The following is a 23045-nucleotide window of genomic DNA, read 5'->3' as shown; positions in this document are numbered from 1 at the left end:
CCCCCATAAACTTCGAGTGGGGGTGGCGGTCCAATTTATTTGTAGAAATCATAGCTTTCTAACAGAATCAATTAAATATCTAGGCTATATGATTAAATTTGTTATTGGTAGCCTATATTTTAACCGATCTTTATATTGTCGTTCCCCTGTTGGTCGATTGCGGGGGGGGGGGGGGGGGGCGAATACCTCTACTGCCCTTCCCACTTAAACCCTTTGAATGGGTGGCGGTCCTACTTTTATGGATGAATCATAGTTTGTGAATAAAATTAGTTGAATTAATTTATAAATTTTATATTATGTCGCTCCCCTTCTGTTATTTTGGCGGATTCGGTGGGGTAAGGGGGGGGCGATTGCATGTACTGCCCTCCCCACTATAGCCCTTTGAGTGGGGGGGCGGTCCTATTTTTATGGAGAAATCATACCATGTGAACAAAATTAGTCGAATTTCTATATAATATAAACTACGTATTGATATGTGAACCCATTGTACATTATGTCGCACCACACTCTAATCTCAAATTTTATGATTAGTAAATATGAAATGAAAAAGGGTTGTACCAGGTGGGAGGGGCAATACATGCAATCACCTTCCCCCCATAGGACAAATTACAAAATTTAAAAAAATCTGTCACTGATATAATTTATATATTGTAATAACTTAAGTGAGGCAACTCAACGAGGACATAGACGTTTATTTACATGGAGACATGACAAACACAAAGGACATCTGCCTTGAGCACAGCATCTCCATATTGGCTCTCTACTTTGGCGGAAATCGTTAGTCTCTTATGTCAACATCCGACTTGTCTGGTCACTGATAGTGCGCACCTTCTTTCTGCACTATCTTGGATGGCGGTGCGCATGGCAAAGTCATAACATTGCCCCCGTCTTAGCACTTTTCGTCCCGAAAAGAAACACTGCAGCTGAGGTTTGACAGTTCAGGTGGAGGTCGATCAGTGGGAGCCACAGGCGGCAGGGAGCGTGTTCCCCACGAGGCCATCCGCATTGTTTTCTTCCAGTGCCGCTTTCTCTTTCTCCAGTTGACCAGGCTGTTGTTGCGATAATGACGTGGCCGTTTGCCACACAAAGAGATAGGGTCGAGCACTGTTTTCTTCAGCACAGCCGTTGATCGGACACGCTGTCTCGGCAGACCTTCCCGACATACGCCTCTCAAGGGAGCTTCAGGTTCGCTTGCAGCCACGTTGCAAGCAAAGTCCAATGCACCGAAGTCATCCTCACACAGTCTTTCGTCCAGAAGATAGGTCTCTTCAGGTTCAAGTGGAAAATGTCTTTCTCTTGACAGCTCAGATTTAGAGTGATTTGATTGACATTCATCTATGCCAATGTCGATGATGATGGTAGAAGTACATATGCGCTGTTGGTGGTTTTCTTGGCATCTAAATTCTATGTGTGAAGCGCCGCACGTACAGTTCATGCTAAACTTCTGGATGCAGTTGTCAAGCTTCGAATTTCCCTCGTGAGCACCGACAGATAGGCAGAGGTCTTTAAGGTCCATAGCAACAGGCTTGAAAGCAGACCCAACATTGTCTTGATCTGTCCGGCCCGTTGCAGGTATACCAGGAACAAAAGTTTCAGGCTCATAACAGACTTCTCTAGTTTCTTCATTTGTTTCTTTTCTTTCAATTCTGTGTATCCCATTGCGATCGTCGCAGCAATCGTTGTCACGTTTCTCGACATGAAAGTCATCCCCGCCAGACTTGCCCACAACACAGTCACAGACAGCGCTCCAATCCCCAGCGCCTCCATCACCACTGTTTGTGCAGCCACAGTCCTGACCAGGCAACTGCTCCTTCCCTAACGAGTTTATTCCTCATTTTGCTTGCGACACAATTTTATCCCTTTGGTCTATTTGGCCTTCTACTTGTAATACACTTTTATCAACTTTGTTCAACATTATGTTCCTGCTCATGTTTCCCATCTTGTTCCCAATCATGTTCAGTTGTTCATCAAATGCATCCACAAAGTCCTGGATCTTGCCCATTACATCAACAATCCCAGGCTCAATTTCAAATTGATAGGTCTCCGGATCTTCCTCTTCATCGATCAGAGCTTGCCGCAGACGAGCCGTGAGCGTTTCCCTGCTACCGACAGGTTTTTAACCTCGGTCTCGAAGCTCTTGTCTTAGCTCTTTAATTAAGAGCTGATGTAATAGCTTCAGCGATGCCATGGAGATCTAATCCTACCTCCTCTCGTTGAGTTGCCTATAAATCCCACTTCTGAGACCAATTGTAATAACTTAAGTGAGGCAACTCAACGAGGACATAGACGTTTATTTACATGGAGACATGACAAACACAAAGGACATCTGCCTTGAGCACAGCATCTCCATATTGGCTCTCTACTTGGGCGGAAATCGTTAGTCTCTTATGTCAACATCCGACTTGTCTGGTCACTGATAGTGCGCACCTTCTTTCTGCACTATCTTGGAAAGCGGTGCGCATGGCAAAGTCATAACAATATGCTATAAATTAAATTCTTATATGGAGTCGCCCCACCCCTATTCTTTAATTCCAAATGCAATTATTAACAGAAATTATAAAAAGGAACGAGGATTAATCAATTTCACTCTACCCCCCTTCCCATTTACGGACAGAGTTTATGTAATTTCACATGAATTTATCATAAGTATTTTAAGAAAGACTTTGCTTTGGAAAAGTTATAATTCAAACGAAATTTTTCAGTATGAGAGTCACGATTGAGATGAGTTCTAAAACCCAAATAATGTTTTCGTAGTCGCCTTTTTCCAACATTTAGGCCTACTCATTCTGATATTTTTCTAGTTAAATAAATTTGAGACTATAACTCACAATTTATGCTTGAATTTTATTGAATATTATTTATCGATTATTTTTTTTCGGCGGTGATCCTCAAAGACTTAATTTAAATATGTGGGGTATCTTATCTATTCAAGCCTACTCAATCTGATATTTTTCTAGTTAAATAAATTTGAGACTAAAACTCACATTTTATGCTTGAATTTTATTGAATATTATTTATCGAATATTTTTTTTTCGGCGGTGATCCTCAAAGACTTAATTTAAATATGTGGGGTATCTTATCTATTCAAAGAACAAATCGGTTTTATTTGCAATGTATTAAGGACCTTTAATTTCATATTAGAATATTTTTCGACATTGTTAAAAAGGTCTTTTATAATAGGATGAATAATGAGCTTTAGGTCAGGAGAAGGCGTTTCTTCAGTGAAGAATGCAAGAAAACTCTTTTGGCGTCGGGGCTTAGCCCCGGACTTTACTGATGAATAATAAGCTGTAGATGTCAGCAGGAGAATGCGTTACTGCAGTGAAGAATGCAAGAAAACGCTTTTGGCGTCGGGGCTTAGCCCCGGACTTTACTGATGAATAATGAGCTGTAGATGTCAGGAGAATGCGTTTTTGCAGTGAAGAATGCAAGAAAACGCTTTTGGCGTCGGGGCTTTGCCCCGAATCACACCGGGGAATCTTATAACGCTCCCCCAGACCCCAAGCTTGCAAGAGAAAGGCCTCAACATGACTGGGTGTTTTTTTTTCGCCAAAGTTTGAGAAACACTGCTTTATTTTATTCTCATATATATATATATATTTATATGTTGTACAAACGTTTATGCATAGGGTTAGGGTTTACTGGTGTTAGGGTAAGAGCTTGGAAAGAGAGCCTCCAAAATTCTCGATCCGCTAGTGCCTTGATATCTTTTCAAAAGTTTTTATTTTAAGTTGCATGACTTGAATTCGTTCTTGAGGGCTCAAGCCTATTCACTAACCACTGTGCCAGCAAAGTGCTTTTGAAAATATGTTTCATAGCTATCTAATGTTAGTTACAAACTTTTAAGCAACAACATAATTTTCCACACTAAATACAAAGGGGACTAATGCTACTTATACCACCACATCCGTAAAGTATAATTTCTTTCCCTTGTTTGATACCATAAAAATAATTAATTATCAATAATTAATTAACTAATTGACTAAATTATTCATGTTTTGTCAGGTACAAGAAATAATTTGTGCAAAATTTCAAATTGATTGGATATTGAGTGTAGGAGAAATAACCTGTACACAAATTGTGTACACCAGACAGACAGTTTATATGGCTTTGTAAAAATAGGTTCATAATGAAAGGGATATTCAGAATTTTGAAATGTAACGAAAGCCAACAACAATAATTACATTAATAATAGAAATGATTTTATTTCCAACAAATGACATAAGTTCTAAGTAATTGTTGACATAAATTCATTATCACTCAACACTGGATATGTACTGAGTAACTACAGTAACATATCACTGTGTTGAACTACAGTAACATATCACTGTGTTGAACTACAGTAACATATCACTGTGTTGAACTACAGTAACATATCAATGTGTTGAACTACAGTAACATATCACTGTGTTGAACTACAGTAACATATCAATGTGTTGAACTACAGTAACATATCACTGTGTTGAACTACAGTAACATATCAATGTGTTGAACTACACGTGTAAGAGTAACACAGCCATATCCAGCAAGTTACATGCTTGTTAGCCCCAGCTAAAGTTTTTAAAGTTAAATAGATGACATCATGGCTGACACTGCAAACCATTGTGTTTCATGCATGCACCCAATCCCAAATGATTGGCTTCCTTCACATGACACCATTCTATAACCTCCCACAAAACCTTGAGTACAAACCAAGCATTAATTGAGAAAAAACAACAACATTATTTGTTATGATCACACAATCTCTTGGACTTGATTCAAAAGCAATTGAAACAATGCTTTAGAACAAAGAAAGAAAACAAATAGTGGAATCAATCAGTTTCATTGAATACAAATCTTCTGGAGCAATCTCTTGGACTTGATTCAAAAGCAATTGAAACAAAGCTTTAGAACAAAAAAAGAAAACAAATAGTAGAATCAATCAGTTTCATTGAATACAAATCTTCTGGAGCAAGGTTGTCAGAAAAATCCTATTCCTACAAAGCACAGAAGTTAACTTGCCAAGAAGCTTAATGGACAAATAAATTAATTAAAAAAAAAAAAAAACTAAATCTATTTTATTTAACTGAGAATAACTCTCAACCATTCATTTTTTTTATGCCCATATTATGATCAGTTTTATTTTATACATTTCAGATGTTCATTCAGAAAAGAATGATTGTTACGTCCTTGCCCAAACTGCAGGACAGCAGTGTTTGAACTCTAGACTATCGTGATGAAAGTCCAAAAGGAATACCACACCACCAGACTATCGTGATGACAGTCCTAAAGAAATACCACACCACCAGAAACACATCCTCATCCAACAAATGTATAAAAGAGAGTCACAGAAATACCCTGTCTGCTGAGAGCTTTTGAGTTAAACAAATATACAGATAATAAAAAAATAAGGTAAGCCTGAAACATGAATACTGATAGGACAGGACAGAAAAATCTTAATTATTATTTTAACACCTGAAAATCTGATTACATGTTTATCTCAAAATACAAACCTAAAGCACTTTATGCAACAATAACAATATAATCACCATAACACAAGTATGTAGTTACAAAAATTTGTAGCAACAGATAAAATTTCAAATAGGTAAGAATTATAATAATGAAACATGTATTTTTTCCCTTCATTTGTTGGTCAGGTTGACGACTTCTTAAACTTTCTAGTCTTCTATAAGTTGGCACCAGTTTTGTCCTGAAAAAGAAAAAAAAATTATTTAAAGTAAAATTTAAAAGGTCATTTATTTATCTATTTAAAAATACAATATAATTGCTAGTTGCCTTGAGTCCTAAAGACAAAAATGGTAAAACAGTACATGAGAAACAACCCCTGATCTCGATCTTAATTTAGTTTCTTTCCCAAAGAAAAATAGGTCATTGACAATTTGAAAAATAATGACAAATTCGGGGATGAAACCCATGACATTTGCATTATTAGCAAAACTATATTTTAGTACAATTTGATTTGGTTTTTTTTATACGATTTAAAACACATTTTTACTTAAGCAAGAGAATTTTTTAAGGAATTCTAAGTTATTTCAAAAACAAACAAAATCCATTTTAAATATTTATTGTTTTTTTTTAAGTTACTGAAAACAAACTAATTTTTCAATGAAACCTATCCACATGCTGTTACTTAAATTCCATTCACCATGCAATTTAATTTTTAAAATATCTTAAAATTTTTTCCCAATAAAGTTTTGTCTCCTTCACCACCATAGATTGTCAGAAAAACAATTACTTGATAATCAAAACTTCTTTTTAAAGAATAATATAATGTTTTCTAGATCTAGCTAAAAATATCTTTATATCTTTTGTTATAGAAAGCCAACTTGAGCACATAGATGAAAATAGATCTAGAATGTTTATGGTTTCTTTTTACACAATGAAAACTTGTCATATGTCATGTCATGGCTAGGATTTCTTGCTTGTGTCTAACCCTTTTACAAGATTACAAGTTTCCTTTCTAGTAATGTCTTGGTCATGGGAAAAAGCAACTAGCGAATATGGTCTTTATTAAGCAAGCATAATTAGATAAGATAAGATAATTTTATTGATCCAATCAAATGGAAATTCAGTTTGAATACAATTGACAACATCAGCGTAACTACTGTACAATAACAGTATAGATGACAAATTTGAACATTCACACAGGAAACACATACACATTCACAACCGGGCTTTATGAATTAGACTTCTATGTACTTCTCAATGATGACAGCTGATCTTGTAACACTCTGACCGAAAGTGGGATAAAGGAGTTTTTAAATCTTTCAGTCCTAATGGAAAGGAGATGACCACTTTATTCAGATCTTATGTAACAGTGGTTTAAAGGGTGCAGGTTGTCCTTAAGCATCAAGAGTGCTTTGGAAAGGCATCTTTCATGAAAAAGCTCTTCAAGAGATGGTAGCTGTATTCGAGTGATATGCGATGCTTTTTTAATTAGTCTATTTGGTCTAAGTCTTTGTTCCACTGAAGTATTACCATACCAGCAGGTGATGGCAAAGTTAATTAGACTGCTGATGGTTGCTGTATAAAAAAGTTTAATAATTGTTTTGTCGATGTTAAATTTTCTAAGCTTTCTGAGATAGAAGAGTCGCTGGTGAATTTTTGTGTAGAGCACAGTATTCACTCCATTTCAGTTTGTTGAAGATGGTTGTTCCTAGATATTTATATTCTTTTACTTGTTCTATGGTTTGATTGTTTATCTGAATTTCTGCAATATGGCCTTTATGTTTCTTAAAGTCAATAATCATTTCTTTAGTTTTCTGAACATTTAAAATTAGAAAGTTATCTATACACCATTGGCAAAAGGTGTTAATTGTTGAATGGTACAGATTTTCGTCACCTGTAATAAGGGCAATGATTGCTGTGTCATCAGCAAATTTTAAGATGGGAGTGTCAGCTGATAGGCTCTGAATGTCATTTGTGTATATGGTATACAATAGTGGTGACAGGACGTGGCCCTCTGGTGGAAACGTCCATGGGTGGATCTGGATAGGCTAAGATAAAAGCCTTTCTAACTACCAACGGGATAAACCGCGCCTGTCGGCGCCGATTCCCTACTGGACTTCATCGAAGGTGACAGGACGCACCCCTGCGGCGCTCCAGTGCTAAGCTCTCTCGTGCCTGACACATCCCCGTTCACTTTTACATATATATAGTAAATAGTCATAACAAAGGTCATAATAAAGGTTGCAGTGCAGCACCAGATTATTTTTTTATCAAAACTAGACAGATGAGGATTAAAATATATTGCATGGACTTGAGCTAGAGCCAGCTGTGTTGAGCTAAACATTTCTCCTCCCTTTCTTTAAAAGAGTTATCAGGCATTATGAGTGAGAATAGAGCGAGAAAATTTGTTGTATCAGTACAATCTTTTTGTCCATTTATCAGTTTTCAAACTTGATACATGGGAGATAACCCTGAGATAAACATGAAACAAAATTTACTGTTTAGTGAGTGAGAATATTTTTCCAAAAAATAGAGATGCCAGGTAACAATGATTATTTATTTAAAAAATAAAATGTGTATAATCACCTTTCCAAGGCCGAGTCCATCTTTGACCCGCTGTCCAAACTCAGGGTCAACCTTAGAAAAGTTTTGGACTGCTCTCTTTTGAATGAAATCTTGGGCTTCCCTCAGGTGGCCTACAATGTTCTCTACCAGACTGGTCCTCTCATCAGTAGACAAAACCTGCAGGAAGAGAAAATCAATGAATTGATTTAAATATGCATAAACATGGTAATCAAAGCGCATCATTTTAATATTTATTATTTATTTAACTTTCAAATGAAAATTAAAAACATGTAACATTATAAAAAAAAAATTAAGTAAATTATAGTCTATTTTTACTATATGAAGCTGATGGTGGCTATTATTTCTTATTCTATTTATTTTGTGTAATGCTTCATTTATGATATAGTCAACTATGCACACTTAAGTTAATCTATCAACAGTCCAGCTAATGATACACGATGATAATGACGATGATGATAAAGACGATACACAAAATGTTAAAGTAGATTAATTATTTATTCAACTCTTTACTGAATATAAAGAAACATTGGAGTCGAATGCAGTAATTCACGCTGAAGTTGTGTTTAAAAAAAATGTAAAAAAAAAAAAAAGACAAGAGCCACATTTAATTTTAAGCTGATTATATATTGAAAAATTATAACAGTCAAACCAAAGTTTTCCCTGTGTGGCCAATAAGGCAATTTTTTATTCAAAAAGATATTCATAAACTATAAAATTTCTAGGAAAACTGTTATAAACTTTCCAAAATACCCATGTAGTTTCCAACCAGTTTGAACCCATGCAGAGTTTGCAAGTTAATAGGAGGAATTAAAAAAAAAACAAAAAAAAACTAGTTTATTAACTATATGGAGGCACAGTGGCTGAGTGGTAAATCATAAAGCGCCTGGCTTCTGAACCAGAGGTTCTGAGTTCTAATCCTGGTGAGGACTGGGATTTTAATTTTGGGATATTCAGGGCACCTCTGAATTCACCCAGCTCTAATGGGTTGGAGAAAAGCAAAGCAGTTGGGTTCTGCTGGCCACATGACACCCTTGTTTAACATTGGCCACAGAAACAGATAATCTTTACATTATCTGCTCTATAGAATTGCAAGGTCTGAAAGGGGAATTTTTTTTAAAAGTATATTTAACAGGAACATATGGGAAGTTGGTGAGAAATATGCAATGTTCAAATCCATTTAAATTACTTTTAGTTTTCTAGATTTTCAGTTGTCTGAGCTGTAGTCAAAGGAAAGCACAGCCTTTGGCATAAATTCCAACAATGTGGCAGTAAAAAAAAATGCTGAAAAAAAAATGTCATTAACCTTTCTCCAAAAGTTTCCAACTTGGGTAAAATTGTCATCATCGTGAGTATTGTATCTCTGGACATCTCCAGACAAAGTGAAGGTTGATTCAAGGTGAGCCTGGACATCAACTGGTCCTCCAAAACTATTGGGAAAGTAGTTAGGTGCACCGTCTGTTTACCGAAAAAAACAAACAATTGTAATACAACTATAATTAAATTACTCTTCAAAAGTACTGTATATTTAAAAACAAACAAATTTCACTTCAAGCCAAACAGGAGTTTAAAATGTACACATTGTATTCTCTTTGTATTTTCAGTAAATGTGAATAGATTTTTTAAATTTTAAAACAAAAACTTGACGTTAAATTGAGAGGAAGAAAGTAAATTGCAATTAAGTTTATCCTTTGAGATGGCAGATGATGTAAAGTTTATCAATATCTGTTGCCAAAAATTAACAAGGGTGTCCTGTATCAAGCCCAAAAAGTCTCTTGTGTACCCAACAAATGTCAATTAAAACAGGTCATATAACACAAGGACTTTTTAAAATCAAAGATTGAATGGAATAAACAAATAACAAAACACATGATAGTAATATCCACACTGACCTTGATTATCAGTCACACACTGTGGGCCATCCCTCTGGTAATTTTTCACTTTTGTGTTGTAAGGGCAGTTAACTGGGATCTGTAAATAATTGCTGCCCAAGCGGTGGCGGTGAGTATCAGTGTAGGAATACAGACGACCCTGAAAATTATATATATAATTTACAGATGTTATTTTTTTTTATAAGATCAGCTCAAATTAATAATACCTTAAGTTTAAATAAAAAATTCCATTTTTTTTTAAATCTTAAAATAAATAAAAACAAATATAACAGAGTTTAAAAATAAAAAAACAATAAATTTGCTTTTATCAAACAAAATCCCCTTAGAGCTTTAGGCAGCTGGCTACATGTACAGTTATAAAGAAGAGTAACTACAAACTTAAAATATACATCTTATTCATAAAACAAGTTTATTTTTTAAACCAAAATATCTTTCTTTGTTCAGAATTAAGGGACATTCACTTTTTTTTTAATTATATCTTAGTATAATTATGTGTTAATCTTGTTGTTATGTTAATGTCATGGCTCTGTTGTATAAAAAAAATATTGTATAAAAGAATGGCTTAACATTTACCTGCAACATTTTATCAGGACTTGGTTCAATACCTGGCACCAGATGGGCAGGTGAGAAGGCTAGCTGCTCAATGTCTGCAAAATAATTCTTTGGATTGCCGTTCAAGACCATTTTACCCACTGGGATCAGTGGGAACTCTGAATGTGGCCAAATCTGAAACATATATGAGATGTTTTTAAGGAGTTAAACAATATACCAAGCTATATAAAGTCTGAGGTATTATTCTCAGGAATACAGCTTCATAGGGATGAAGGACGTATTTGGAAGGTCACTAAATTTGTGGAGCTACAAGGTATTATGTCATATGGCCTAGTTCTTTTCCAGAGCACCACGGGAGGAGGAGTCTTTCCTGCTTAGTTATCAATTTCCGACTAAAGACAAGCATAATTTGTGTTAAAATAAAACTAATATAATAAAATTATAAAAGACTCAAAAACAATAATCTTGAGTTGAGCAACACTAATTTGATTATAAAAGCTCTCTCTTCTTAGCTTCTAGAAAAAACAAAGTACAAATGTCTTACTACAAAGTTAAGTGCAGTACACACATTGTGTGACAGCAAACAAAAGATTTAGCACAGCGAGCACAATCATCACTTGATGAAACATGGTAGTTGAAAGGTAGAGTTTTGCTGGCTAATGGAAGGTCCTGAGTTTGAATCTATGTGAAGGATGTTTTTTTTTATATAAATTCAGGAATTAAAGGTTTCATAAGTTTATCTAGTTGAAATGGGTAACAGAAATTTGTCTGGAAAAGTATTGAAGGTGTTTGGTTGTTGTGATATAAATTTTTACTCATACTAACAAGTATGCCTCGTACAAGTCCTGAAAAGTATATTTTTTACATTTTAATGTTTACCTTTGTCAAGTCAAAAGGATTCCATCTAAATTTCTCTGCTTCTTCTGGGCTCATGATCTGGATGTATACTGACCAAGATGGAGGATTTCCTTCAGCGATGGCATTGTACAGGTCTCTGGTTGCATAATCTGGGTCAGTGCCCTGAAGCTTGGCAGCAGCATCAGCTGTCAGGTTCTTGATGCCCTGGTCAGTCTGAAAGAAGAGGACACATTTAGAATTCTCATATCTTGTATAAATGTGTTAGTTGTCTTTAAGTCAATACAGGAATCAACAAACAATATAACCACATGGAATAAATTCCAAGTTGTTTAAAAAAAAATGATTCATTGAATAACTGGATTAAAAAATGAAGCATCCATTCAAGAGCTTAATTTATATAAAAAAATCATGTAATATGTTTATCTGTCAGGAGGTGCTAACTTTCCCACTGAACTTTCTGACTACAGTGCATAGTAAAGCTGCAGTTGACCAGTTTGGATGATGATTGTTTGAGGTGATGTGGCCAGTGACATGTATGTAAAATTTATATGATCTAAAAAAGGTTGGGCACCACTTGAAACTGCGGGCATGAGCTTTCGGTGCATGGCTGTCTATTGGCAGAAATCTTTCCCAACAGTCAATGGGATAGTGGGAAATCATGACGGTGCTCTAATTCTCTGAAAAACTTTTCCAATGTATAGGTAATTAGCTCTAAGTAAATGTGTAGGTCTGAATGAGACTTTGTTAATTTCATTTTTAATAGGCCAAGTGTGCTATCTCTCTGTACAATAGAAATCAATTATATTTACACTTTTTTTTTTTTATTTATACATGTTAAAGACCCACATGTAAGAAAATAAAAGCATAGTTTTTATTTTGCTAGTCTTCCCCCCCCCACCCCATCCTTTACATGACCTCTATATTTAATGAGAAACAATGTTAAAAATCATTCAAAGGCCAAGAAACCATAAAAAAGTCTTGCTTCTGGCAAGATATCAGTTGTTGTTTTTTTTACTTCAGCACACAGCAATAATTGTGATCACTGACCCATACAATATAAAAAAAAAAAGAAACATACTTTAAACGTTAATTTAAACTTTTAAATTGCATGTTATGTCTATTTATACTACACTTTCAATTTTTCACAAACTGAGCCTACAGACTAGGTGATTATACCTTGAAGTGAAACTTGCAGTAGTTGAACTTGCCATCTTTGTTCACCAGCTTAAATGTATGGCTACCATAGCCATTCATATGTCTGTAACCGTCTGGTGTCCCACGATCAGAGTACAAGAATGCCACCTGGTGAGTTGTCTCAGGGCGCAGGGTAAAGAAGTCCCATGTCATGTCTGCATCCTATCAACAAAACCAGCAGTAAATGAAAACTGCCAACCCTTTACAAAAGCACTAAACTAAATAATTTAACATTTACACAAAATTCTCTTAATTGTTAATAACAAGAAAAGCATTTATTATGATCATGTTAAAACCTTCAAACAGAGCAGCCACAACCATAAACAAATCAAACAATCACTGCTTTTAGTTGCTTTATCAAAGAAGACAAACAAAGAGCATACATTTGTAATTTGTGACATCCTTTTTAAATTTGTGTTTCATCCATTTAAGCAATAACACTGTGCTTCATCATTAACCACAGGGAAATGTACACTGAGGTTTTAAACTGATGCATAAAACTCAATAATTGCAATCAAAACATATTACATCATTTTAAAATTTTTAATGGAGGGGTGGTGGCTTATCAACTGGAGGGACCTGGGTTTAAATCCTGGTATTTCTAATTTCAGGACCTTTAGAGTCTATTTGATTACACCTAGCTCTAAAGGGTACATGACATTAGCTGGGGACAAGTAAAGGCGGTTGGTCATTATGCTGGCCACATGACAGCTCATTAACCATGGGCCACAGAAACAGATGACCTTAATATCATCTGCCCTATGATCTGAAAGGGGAACTTTAAATCCCAAGACATTACATCACATAGAAACGTATGCCTAAATAGCACTCACAATACTTCTACTTTATGTTAGATCACTTCTTAGAAAAGCAGTAGATTAAAAAAACAACTTGCCTTCAGATTTGTGACCGGGTTTCTCTTCTGGGTGTGGATGAAACTGGGAAACTGGTGACATTAGGAAAAATAGGAGTAAAAAAAAAAAGAAATATGAATCTTTTTAATGTTGACATTTAATTGTTGCATACTTCCATTGAAGTACAAAGTTAAATAGAATTTCTATTAATTCTTGAACAAAATGGATTCGAATGGACAATTCACAGTATAAAATTAAAAAGGGAGTTAAAATGAGTGGTGTGCTTTAATTCTGATACAAAAAAGAAAATGGAAAATAAAAACAATAAATGAACCAAAAGTTTGCTTTTTTTTCTTTCAACAGATTTTCCTATCAGGCTGTCGTGCTCTGTTACGATAAATTAGTTCATAATATAATCTATCTTAAAATACCATATATCCTCAACATAAAGATGTTGGATGTTGCAGCAATCTCTCATCATAAAATAAGAGATTATGTGGTCACCACTGCTGATACTTTCACATTGTCATGACATCTTGAACTTAGAATCAAATCTTTATGTCTCAGAGAATGCTGAGATGGGTAGATTCCATTTATCTTTTAAAGACCTTTTAGTTTGTTTTATATTATGTGTAAGGAGAGCATAGATTTCAATGGAATACGTTTACCCAACGATGTTTGGAAACAACTATTGACAAAGTGAAAAGTCAAGCAATGCAAATAATAATTTGACTGCTGCTCATATTTTTAAGAATATACAGCAATACCCCAAGCTGCCCCACACAGTTTGGTAGCACAAAAATAAAACTAAAGTTTAATCAAGAGGGACAACAAACTAATGGTTACTTTCTTATAAAATACAGATGTTACTTCAAAAAAGATGATGATTGTTATAATTACTAAAACATAATGATGTTTAGAGGAAAAACTTTCAAGTAGCACAAAAAAATGGCACTTTCTAAAAAAAAAAAAAGAGAGAGGAAACAGCTACTGACCAGAATGGGATCTCTGATGAAGAAAATAGGGGTGTTATTTCCGACTAGGTCCCAGTTACCATCTTCTGTATAAAATTTGAGAGCAAAACCTCTGGGATCTCTGGCTGTGTCTGCAGAACCTTTTTCTCCACCTTGAAGCACAATGTAGAGGTAGAAATGTTAATTCATCTTCATAAAACAAATGCAATGTACTGACTGAATCAAATGACTTTTTTTATATTTACGAACAAACAAAACATAATCCCAAGAGGTTTATAACCACAAACAGTGACAGTGTTGACAAATTACAACAAAACTAATTCTTTATATGGCTCTGGTGGATACAGTGATTGGTGGATGATGAGAAGATCCTTGAGTCCTATTGGAATGGAGTTTTTATCTAAGAATGCTCCCAAGTCAAGCCAGCCATGTAGAGTACTATAACAACTGTATTGTAAATGTAATTGATATTTTAATAAAACAGTTGGTCACAAGCATGAGCCAAGGAGTGAATGACATTTCATATCTTACTAGCTCATGGTACCTTGACTATACAAAGATTGGACTACAACCTATCCGATATATCCCCTCAAAATAAATAATTACGCACCGACTGTTGAGAAACGGGCAGCCATTGGTGTCTTCTTGCCAACATGTTCAAATATTTTAGCTTTGCTATACTTTGTTATGTCATGAGTCACCTCAAAGTAGCCAAAGGCGCCTAAAAAAAAAAGAGAAATAATGAAAATGTAACAACTTAAATTTAAGTTGTAAACAAATATATGAATTCGGAAGAGAAAAAGCAACATTTTAGACAATATTTTGGGGTCTTTGTCCATTTTTATACTACTCATATACTTATATTTTTAAAAAGTATGTCAAGGCTACTATTTACAAAACTTGATTTTTTTTATAAAGTTTCCTTAACATTTTAATAATATTAATAATATTGAGACAAAAAAAATAAAAATCAATAAAAAATCTGAAACTATTAACTATTCTATTAACAAAAGAAAAAGAAACATTTTTGTACAATTTGTTAATACTCAACAGTAATTTAAAGAAATTCAAAATTCAAATTTAATGTAAATGAAAGTAACCAAGTGACACAAATCTGACATTTAAAAAACATTTATTTCTTATTTTCCCCTTAGCAACCAAGAAAAAAAAATCTGCTGTATTACTATGTAAACATTGAAATTTTAATGACAAATTTAAAAAAAAAGACTGAAGTTGTTGGTATGTCTTTCAAAATGTGAAGTACTAACTGGTTGCTCTAAAAAATATATGAAATATTGTAAAAGATTAATTCCTCACCTGACATACAATAATTTAAAACCATAAAATTAGGATGCACCTTACTGAGGTGAACTTTGACCTACTAAAACTAAGTGGACAGATATGAATCAAGGTCATCTTAATTATCAGTAGAAAACTGAAAAGTTACTTAGGTCTAGTTCTGTCATATTGTATAATCTACAGAGTTTATAGTTTCTAAGCATCTTTCTAAGAATGAAATAAAACAAACCTGCCCCTTTAGCATGAACAACCCGTTCTGGAATGCGCTCCCTGTTGAAATGGGCCATATCATCCAGGAAGACATGGTCTTGGATAAGCATGGGCCCCCTTGGGCCAACTGTGAGAACAGCATTCTTATTACCAACTGGAGCCCCAGCAGCTGTTGTTATTGTGTCTTGTTTCTGAAATTGGAAATAATTATTTTTAACCGATCTTGACATTTTATAGTGTCACATCAAAGAGTTGATTTATAGTGCAGCATCAAACTGATAATTACGACTAACAGGAGGTGCAATATATTATATCTCATTAAGAACTGATTCTGAGACAAAATCTCACACACACATGCTCACACACTACACACACTTGCCTTAGAAACAAATTGTTTCCATACACATAGTAACAAAAACAAATATATCACTGCAGTAATAGAAACTATTACACCTTAAAATTCCTATTCATTAGATATTTTTGAGGTATGGATGGAATAAATAGATATCATTAAATTTGAAAAAAATATTGACTTATTTTTGGGTAGACAAAGAACAACTTATAAATTCAATCGTCCTTCACTAACACACAATAGTATCTGGTGCTAATTATGTCACACATATATTGAGTGGCTGCTATGGGCTAGTCATCTGCACAAACTTAGTTGTTAACCTACAGCTATGGCCCTGTAAATGGATAGGAAACTGCCACAAGTTATTTAAAAGGTGTTTGAATTAATTTTAAATGGACTCTCTCTTCTGCATCCTACTTCAAATGTAAGTGGATACACAGTCAGAGTCAAGCAGATCACAATTAGATTAGATGAGCAGGGATTAAGTAACCAGACACCTCTAATTGTTATGTATGTCTTTTCTATCTTTCTCTCTTGACTAATGGTCTTGCTCCTTTTATAGGCATGTCTCCAAAGCTTGAAAATCCTATTAGTCATATTTCTGGTGACTCAGTACAACAATTATATATTGGCTTGTAAGTTGAGCTCAGGGAGGGGCATATATGTGTTCCATGAACTATTAAAGTCATTAACAAGTAGACCCTACATGTGAATTAATTCCACAATAAATGCAGAAAAGGGAATACAAATTGATTTTATTACCTCTTCTTGGTAATGAGTAAAAATCTATAATAAAATCACTAGGAACTTTAAAGCTTGTCTAGACTGAGCTCTAATTTGAAACAAAGATACAGAAATCAGCCATTAATTACTTTCAGGTTGAGTTTGTCTGATCAGCACCACAATATTTCATAACAAACTATTGTTATTTTACTTCCTTTTGCTACAACCTATTTGTTTGAACAAAGTCAAAGTAAAGAAACAGGCTTGACACCATACCAAATATTACAATTCAGCTTACCAATATCGTGCCTGATTTCAAGAACAAGGACACAATACTAACAAAGTCATTAAACCTTTTTTTTTTCATATATAAGACTCTATATGTTTATGTCTGTATTTTATCATAGTTATATACTTGAAAATAAATATGTATGTAATCTATATTAGCACTTTATGTAATTATAGACCTAAAATATCCTGGGTAAAAAAAAAATACTGACGAAAAACAACTGTAAGAAAGATATGCTCCCTTTTTAAATGAAATACTTATGAATAATATCAATCATATTGATTGTATACATGCTCACTCAACTTACGGCCAGACAAAAATAGCAGGATCTAGATCTTGAATACATTCTAGATCTAAACTAGTTCACTTAGTACCTCAGTCTCAGAAATCTATGCTATGTTATCTCTAGATATAATCTAGAATTAATTAGAATCTGTTATGTCAAGTATAATATGGCTTGGGAATGGCTTAAGATATAAATTATCACAAATCAATAAAATGAGTATTGTTTAGACTCAACTGTATCAGCACTACTCATTGACAAGGAAATGTAAAAAGGATCAAGATGTCTGTGTGTGGTCTCTCAAAAAACTTTTTATGTTGTGTTGTTCTATTTATGAGAATGTTTTTGTTGTTGTTTTTATTTGTGAAAAGAGTCTTTGTAATCAAAGCAAATTTCCTTAAAACTTAAGGATCAACAAAGCATTCTTAGTCTTAGATCTAACTCAAATTAAAAATATTTTATAATTTTTACCTGCTGTGATTTCAAGAAATCATTCAACTGATTGGAAGCCTTGTCTCTGTTAGCCATCCTAATCTTTTTCTTTTAAATCAGCACAGATATTTAGATCTCTGTAATCATGCAAAATTGAAAAGGAATTTAATTATTAACTTTTAAAAACCAAGTTACTCTAATCTTTTATTACTGTTGTGTTGATCTAGATTCTATAGATTTTATATATAATAATAGATTAGTATCTACTCTAGCTAGACTAGTGTAGTATTTAGATTTAGATCAAGACTAGATTCTAACAGCTACTAACTAGGTCTAGTCTAGAAGACTAGATCTACTAACACGAATGACTAAATCCATTTTCTAGTAATACTAGACTAGAAATTAGAATTAGTATTTAGTAGAATTTATTAGTAAATACTAAAATAGTAGAACAAATTATAAACCATAATCAATAATTGAATAAATCATGATAACAGATAAGTAGATCTAGATCTAACTACTGAGTAACCAAAATTTAAACTAGATCTATCATCTAGATCTAGACTTAGACTCAACTAGTCTAGAGAGTAGATCTCATCTAATCTATGAATAGTATGAATTGTATGAATTCAAAAATATCATTTACGACATTATTTATTATTAATATTTATATTATCATCTAGACTAATGATCTAGCAGTAGCATATTTGATTTTCGATTTTGATATATCATACAATGTATGATACATAATACATATGAATATCAATATAATGATTATAATCATATAAAATGAAAAAAAATGTCATATGACATTCATTATGATCTACTCTACTCATCTAGTCTAGATCTAGAGATAGATTTACTTTAGTTTTAGATAGATTAGATCTAAAGTAAATATAATTACATTTTTGCAAGGGTCCTTTATAGTCTAATCTCTGTTATAGATCTAAATGCAAAGAAATAAAATATTAGATCTAGATGTAGTCTAGATTAGATGTGGTCTAGCAGAATAAAGTCACCGTTCATAGTCCAAAACAACAAGCTATCATTAAAAAGAAAGAAGAGTAGCCGAACTTGTCGTTGCACTAAGGAAAAAAAAATACATTCATTACGAGGGGTCGTTCATTGTGGACATGTGTTTATGTATCTATAGATTCTCTCTCCCTCTCTCTCTCTGTATATATATATATATATATATATATATATATATATATATATATATATATATATATATATATATATATATTATATATATATATATATATATATTTATTTATTTATTTATATTTCACGTGTTTATGCTGTGATCTACATATTTTGCCACAGATAACTTATTTTCCCACTGAGGCTGCTAAAATTACTTTCACTAGATTCGGCGCAGAATCTTCATCAACCAGATAAATTCCATAGAGACGAGACGTTAACCATATCTAGATGCATGACGCGCAGGACGTAATCGTCTTCTTTGTAGTAACGTCTGTATTTTATAAGATAAGAAGCACTACATGAAAATGATTCAATCCGCCTTTTGAGTTATCAATAGGCTATCGTAGTAGCTTTTCTACTTACTTCCATCTAAAGTCGCCTCAGCCTTTTTGCTCTCTGCAACTCTCACGTCTGTTTTCATGTTGGCGGATCTTTGACTACAATTGTATTCATGGTCGTCGTCCTGGAGAAGTCTCGACTATCATTTTAAATTTGTTGCCGAGTTCCCAGCCTCGTTTACAAGATTATGTCATACATTAAGCTTTTACTAGGTTTAGTTTGCTGCTGATTGTTGAATCTTGATTATCTCGTGCACCATGTAGTTTTTTATTAGTTGATATCAAGTATTTCTGCAATTCTGTGACATCTTGTGGAAGAATCTCAGTTTTTGGTATCAAGCCTCGATCAGAAAAAACGACGTCCTTAAATTAACCTGTTTTGTTTGAATTTTTGAATAAAATTATTCTAGGGATATATCTATAAAAAAAATTCAATATTGAGCCCAAACCTCCCGCAGGACGGCTGGGGCTGGAGGCGGCCTGTATTGAAAAACAACAAAATGCATATTCTGAGGTATCTGCAGTGCATTATCCTGCTATTAAAACGTTTTATTTCAAAAACCTAATCTGCTATTCTTACTTAACTTAGATACCCCCAGACTCCCAGTTCGACATAGGATTTCCTTGATTGAGACCCGATCTCTATAACTGACTCCTAAAATCCGTCTTAGCCATCTTTGTTGAACCACATTTAGTCTTTTTCAATTTCGGCAGATGACTATTCACTGCACTTTAGTAATGGAGCCCAGCCACTGTAGAAATTTGTAACCTCTCTTGGCGACGCTCTTGGAATTAGGGGACTGTATAGTTTGCTTTAGATTTTATATCGAAAAGGGAAGTTTTATTGTCAAAATCATCTGTTAAGGGGTTTTAAACTAAAAAATCTCTGGAGTTTTTTTGCTTGTTTTTTTTTTTAAATTAGAATTTAAATTTAGAATCATATTGAAGAGAGAGGTTTTTAACCTCAAAACTCTATGTAGGGAGATTTGAAACTGAAAACCATCTGGAGGAGTTTTAAACTTTAAAAAAAGCCCTAGGAGGAGTGGGGTTTAAACTCAACCCCCACCCTTGGAATTGCTACGCTCATTTGTGAGTGTGTAATTTGTTTTGTTTTGTTATGCTGAAGAGGTATTTTTTAGCTTGAAACCTCGCTGAAGGGTGTTTTAAACACAAAACCCCTCTTGGCTACGCTTACAGAATCTGGTGACCGATGAATAGATTATATCTTATAGTGAAGCGGGGGTTTTATGGTTATTTCGGAGGGGGGGTTTAAAATCAAAATCTTCCTTAGCTATGCTCTTGGAATATGGGGATTGTCCTTTGCATTGTTATTTGTTTTGTTTTGTTTCATAGAAGAGAGTGATTTAACTGCTAAACCTCATGATAGGGGGTTTAAACTCAAAAACCCCTTGGCTGCGCTGGGGCAAGTGATGGTTTAGTATTAAAATCTCACCTAAAATAAACAAAATCAAAGCGGGGGGATTTCATTTCGGGTTTTTTTTTCTGATCGAGGCTAGATACCAAAACTGAAATTCTTCCACAAGATGCCACAGAATTGCAGAAATAGACTTACTGATTAGTAATATTACGTTTTGATCATAAATATAATATAAATATAAGTAAGTCTATAGATCTATCCAATCTGGCCTCGAAAAGATGTTTACGGAAGGAGGGGACATAAAAAATTGTTTTGTCGTATTTTTCATATTTAGAGCATCACTTTGTACGACCTAAACCTATAATTAGCACTAGAGGCCGTAATTGAAATAAACAATGTCGAAGGTCACAAGGCATGCAGAAGTATTATAAATAAAAAGATTCGGAAAAAAAAACATCAACAAATCTATGATAACAATAGGAGTCTACCAAAGTATATGCAGAGGCGTAATGAGGAGAAGGCGGCTGGGTCATCAAAACCCTACATAAAATGTATCTACGTCCGTTTATCTAGACTACATTATTTGTACATTTTCAACTGCTTACTGGTGATCTTATCCAAATCCATTACGCACACTATTGGATGTGTCGGGGCGCCGACAGACCGTGTTTCCCTACGGGTGTCTGGCTACTTACACCACTGATTATACAGAAAGGTGTTTTTTTTTCAAAGAAATCAACAAACAAATTATTTCTCAAAGTTCAAGGATTAGTGGTCAGAAAATTGTTATCTATTAAGACCTATATTAATAGTTTTAACTGTAAACATATATTTTCCGCCACACATTGCTAATGTTGCCATTTAAAAAAAAAAAGACTTTTTTTAAAGTCTTGATAATTATTTATTTTTGTAGGCCTATAGTTGATTTTTGTTTACTAGATGTTATATTGCGTGGTTCATCGTCTGTAATTTTTAGAGTGTACATTAAGCGAACAGGTAATAGGATTTAGAAATCTATATTGCAAATTAGGCAACACACACACATAAAAGAATTAATGCTTTCAACATTTATTTGTTGTAGGTGTATAGACTACTCATTCTTGAATTTTTCTTATAGGCCTAAATTGAAATAATATATCAACTAAAGCAAACAAAGTATTAAGGTTTTTAAAAGAATTTTTGACAAATCAAACAAGAACATAATACTAAAATATTGGAATATGCATCCTCGCTTTGAAACCCCTAGCCTCAAGAAAACATAAAGAAACTAAAACAGAGCAACATAGAACCGGCGTTAGATTTATGCTAAACGAATATTCATATTTGATTTAAGTACGCAGGCCTACACCATATTAGTGAAATTGCTAAATTTAGAGACTAAAAAAGACACAAAGATAAGGCACATTTCTTATTCCACATACTAGGACAAGTTCGTATAAGTGCTTTTTCTTCGATGGCGCCATTAGATGATGTAGGCCTAATGGCTGCCTGAATCAGCCATGAAGACCAACCACTTATTTTAGCAGAGTTTAAGTAGGCCTTATTGATGAACATGTTATAGTACATGAAAAGTCATCATGGAATCCCCATATTGATGAAATTATTTAAAAAATCAAGCAAAACATTAAGGTTTATTTTAAAAGAATTTTTACAAATCAAACAAGAATATAAAACTAAAAGGCTATTTAACCTAAGTTAGGCAATATGCATCCTCTGTTTGAGATCCCTCAACTCAAGAAAACATTTATAAAGAAATTAGAACAAATACAAAATAGAGCAGAGAGATTTATAATCAATGAATATTCTTATTTGCTTTAGATTTGCTCCATTAGTAAAATCACTAAACCTAGAGACACTTCAGGACAGAAGAATAAAAAGTAAAGATGCTATTAGATAATGGAATGGGTTGCCTAAATCAGCCAGGTCAACCAACGACTTAGCAGAGTTTAAGTAAGACATTGATTAACATGTATGACTACATTGACACTTGAAATGCGTAGGAAGTAGGCTAATATATATATATATATATATATATATATATATATATATATATATATATATATATATATATATATATATATATATATATATCATGGGCGTAGCCAGGATCTTTTTTCGGGGGGGGGGGGGAACCCCGCCAAAAATATTATATATATATGTATATATATATATATATATAT

General features: G+C 33.7%; 1 protein-coding gene across 1 annotated transcript; it reads right to left on the bottom strand.

The window, feature by feature from the left end:
• Window positions 1-4180: 4180 nt before the first annotated feature.
• On the bottom strand, window positions 4181-19005 carry LOC106079785 (catalase-like). The gene is made up of 13 exons (XM_056032753.1): window positions 18848-19005; window positions 17983-18080; window positions 15884-16055; window positions 14966-15076; window positions 14377-14507; window positions 13423-13473; window positions 12510-12689; window positions 11355-11546; window positions 10497-10649; window positions 9924-10062; window positions 9338-9489; window positions 8035-8190; window positions 4181-5689 (listed from the first exon to the last, which is right to left on the bottom strand). The coding sequence occupies exons 2-13, from the start codon at window positions 18037-18039 to the stop codon at window positions 5666-5668; spliced, it is 1518 nt and encodes a 505-aa protein (XP_055888728.1). The 5' UTR covers window positions 18040-18080; window positions 18848-19005; the 3' UTR covers window positions 4181-5665.
• Between the last annotated feature and the right edge of the window lie 4040 nt (window positions 19006-23045).

Source organism: Biomphalaria glabrata, chromosome 6, assembly GCF_947242115.1.
Source record: "Biomphalaria glabrata chromosome 6, xgBioGlab47.1, whole genome shotgun sequence".
NCBI lineage: Eukaryota > Metazoa > Mollusca > Gastropoda > Planorbidae > Biomphalaria > Biomphalaria glabrata.
Note: the sequence above shows the minus strand (reverse complement) of the source record. Positions and strands in the feature narration are given on the sequence as shown.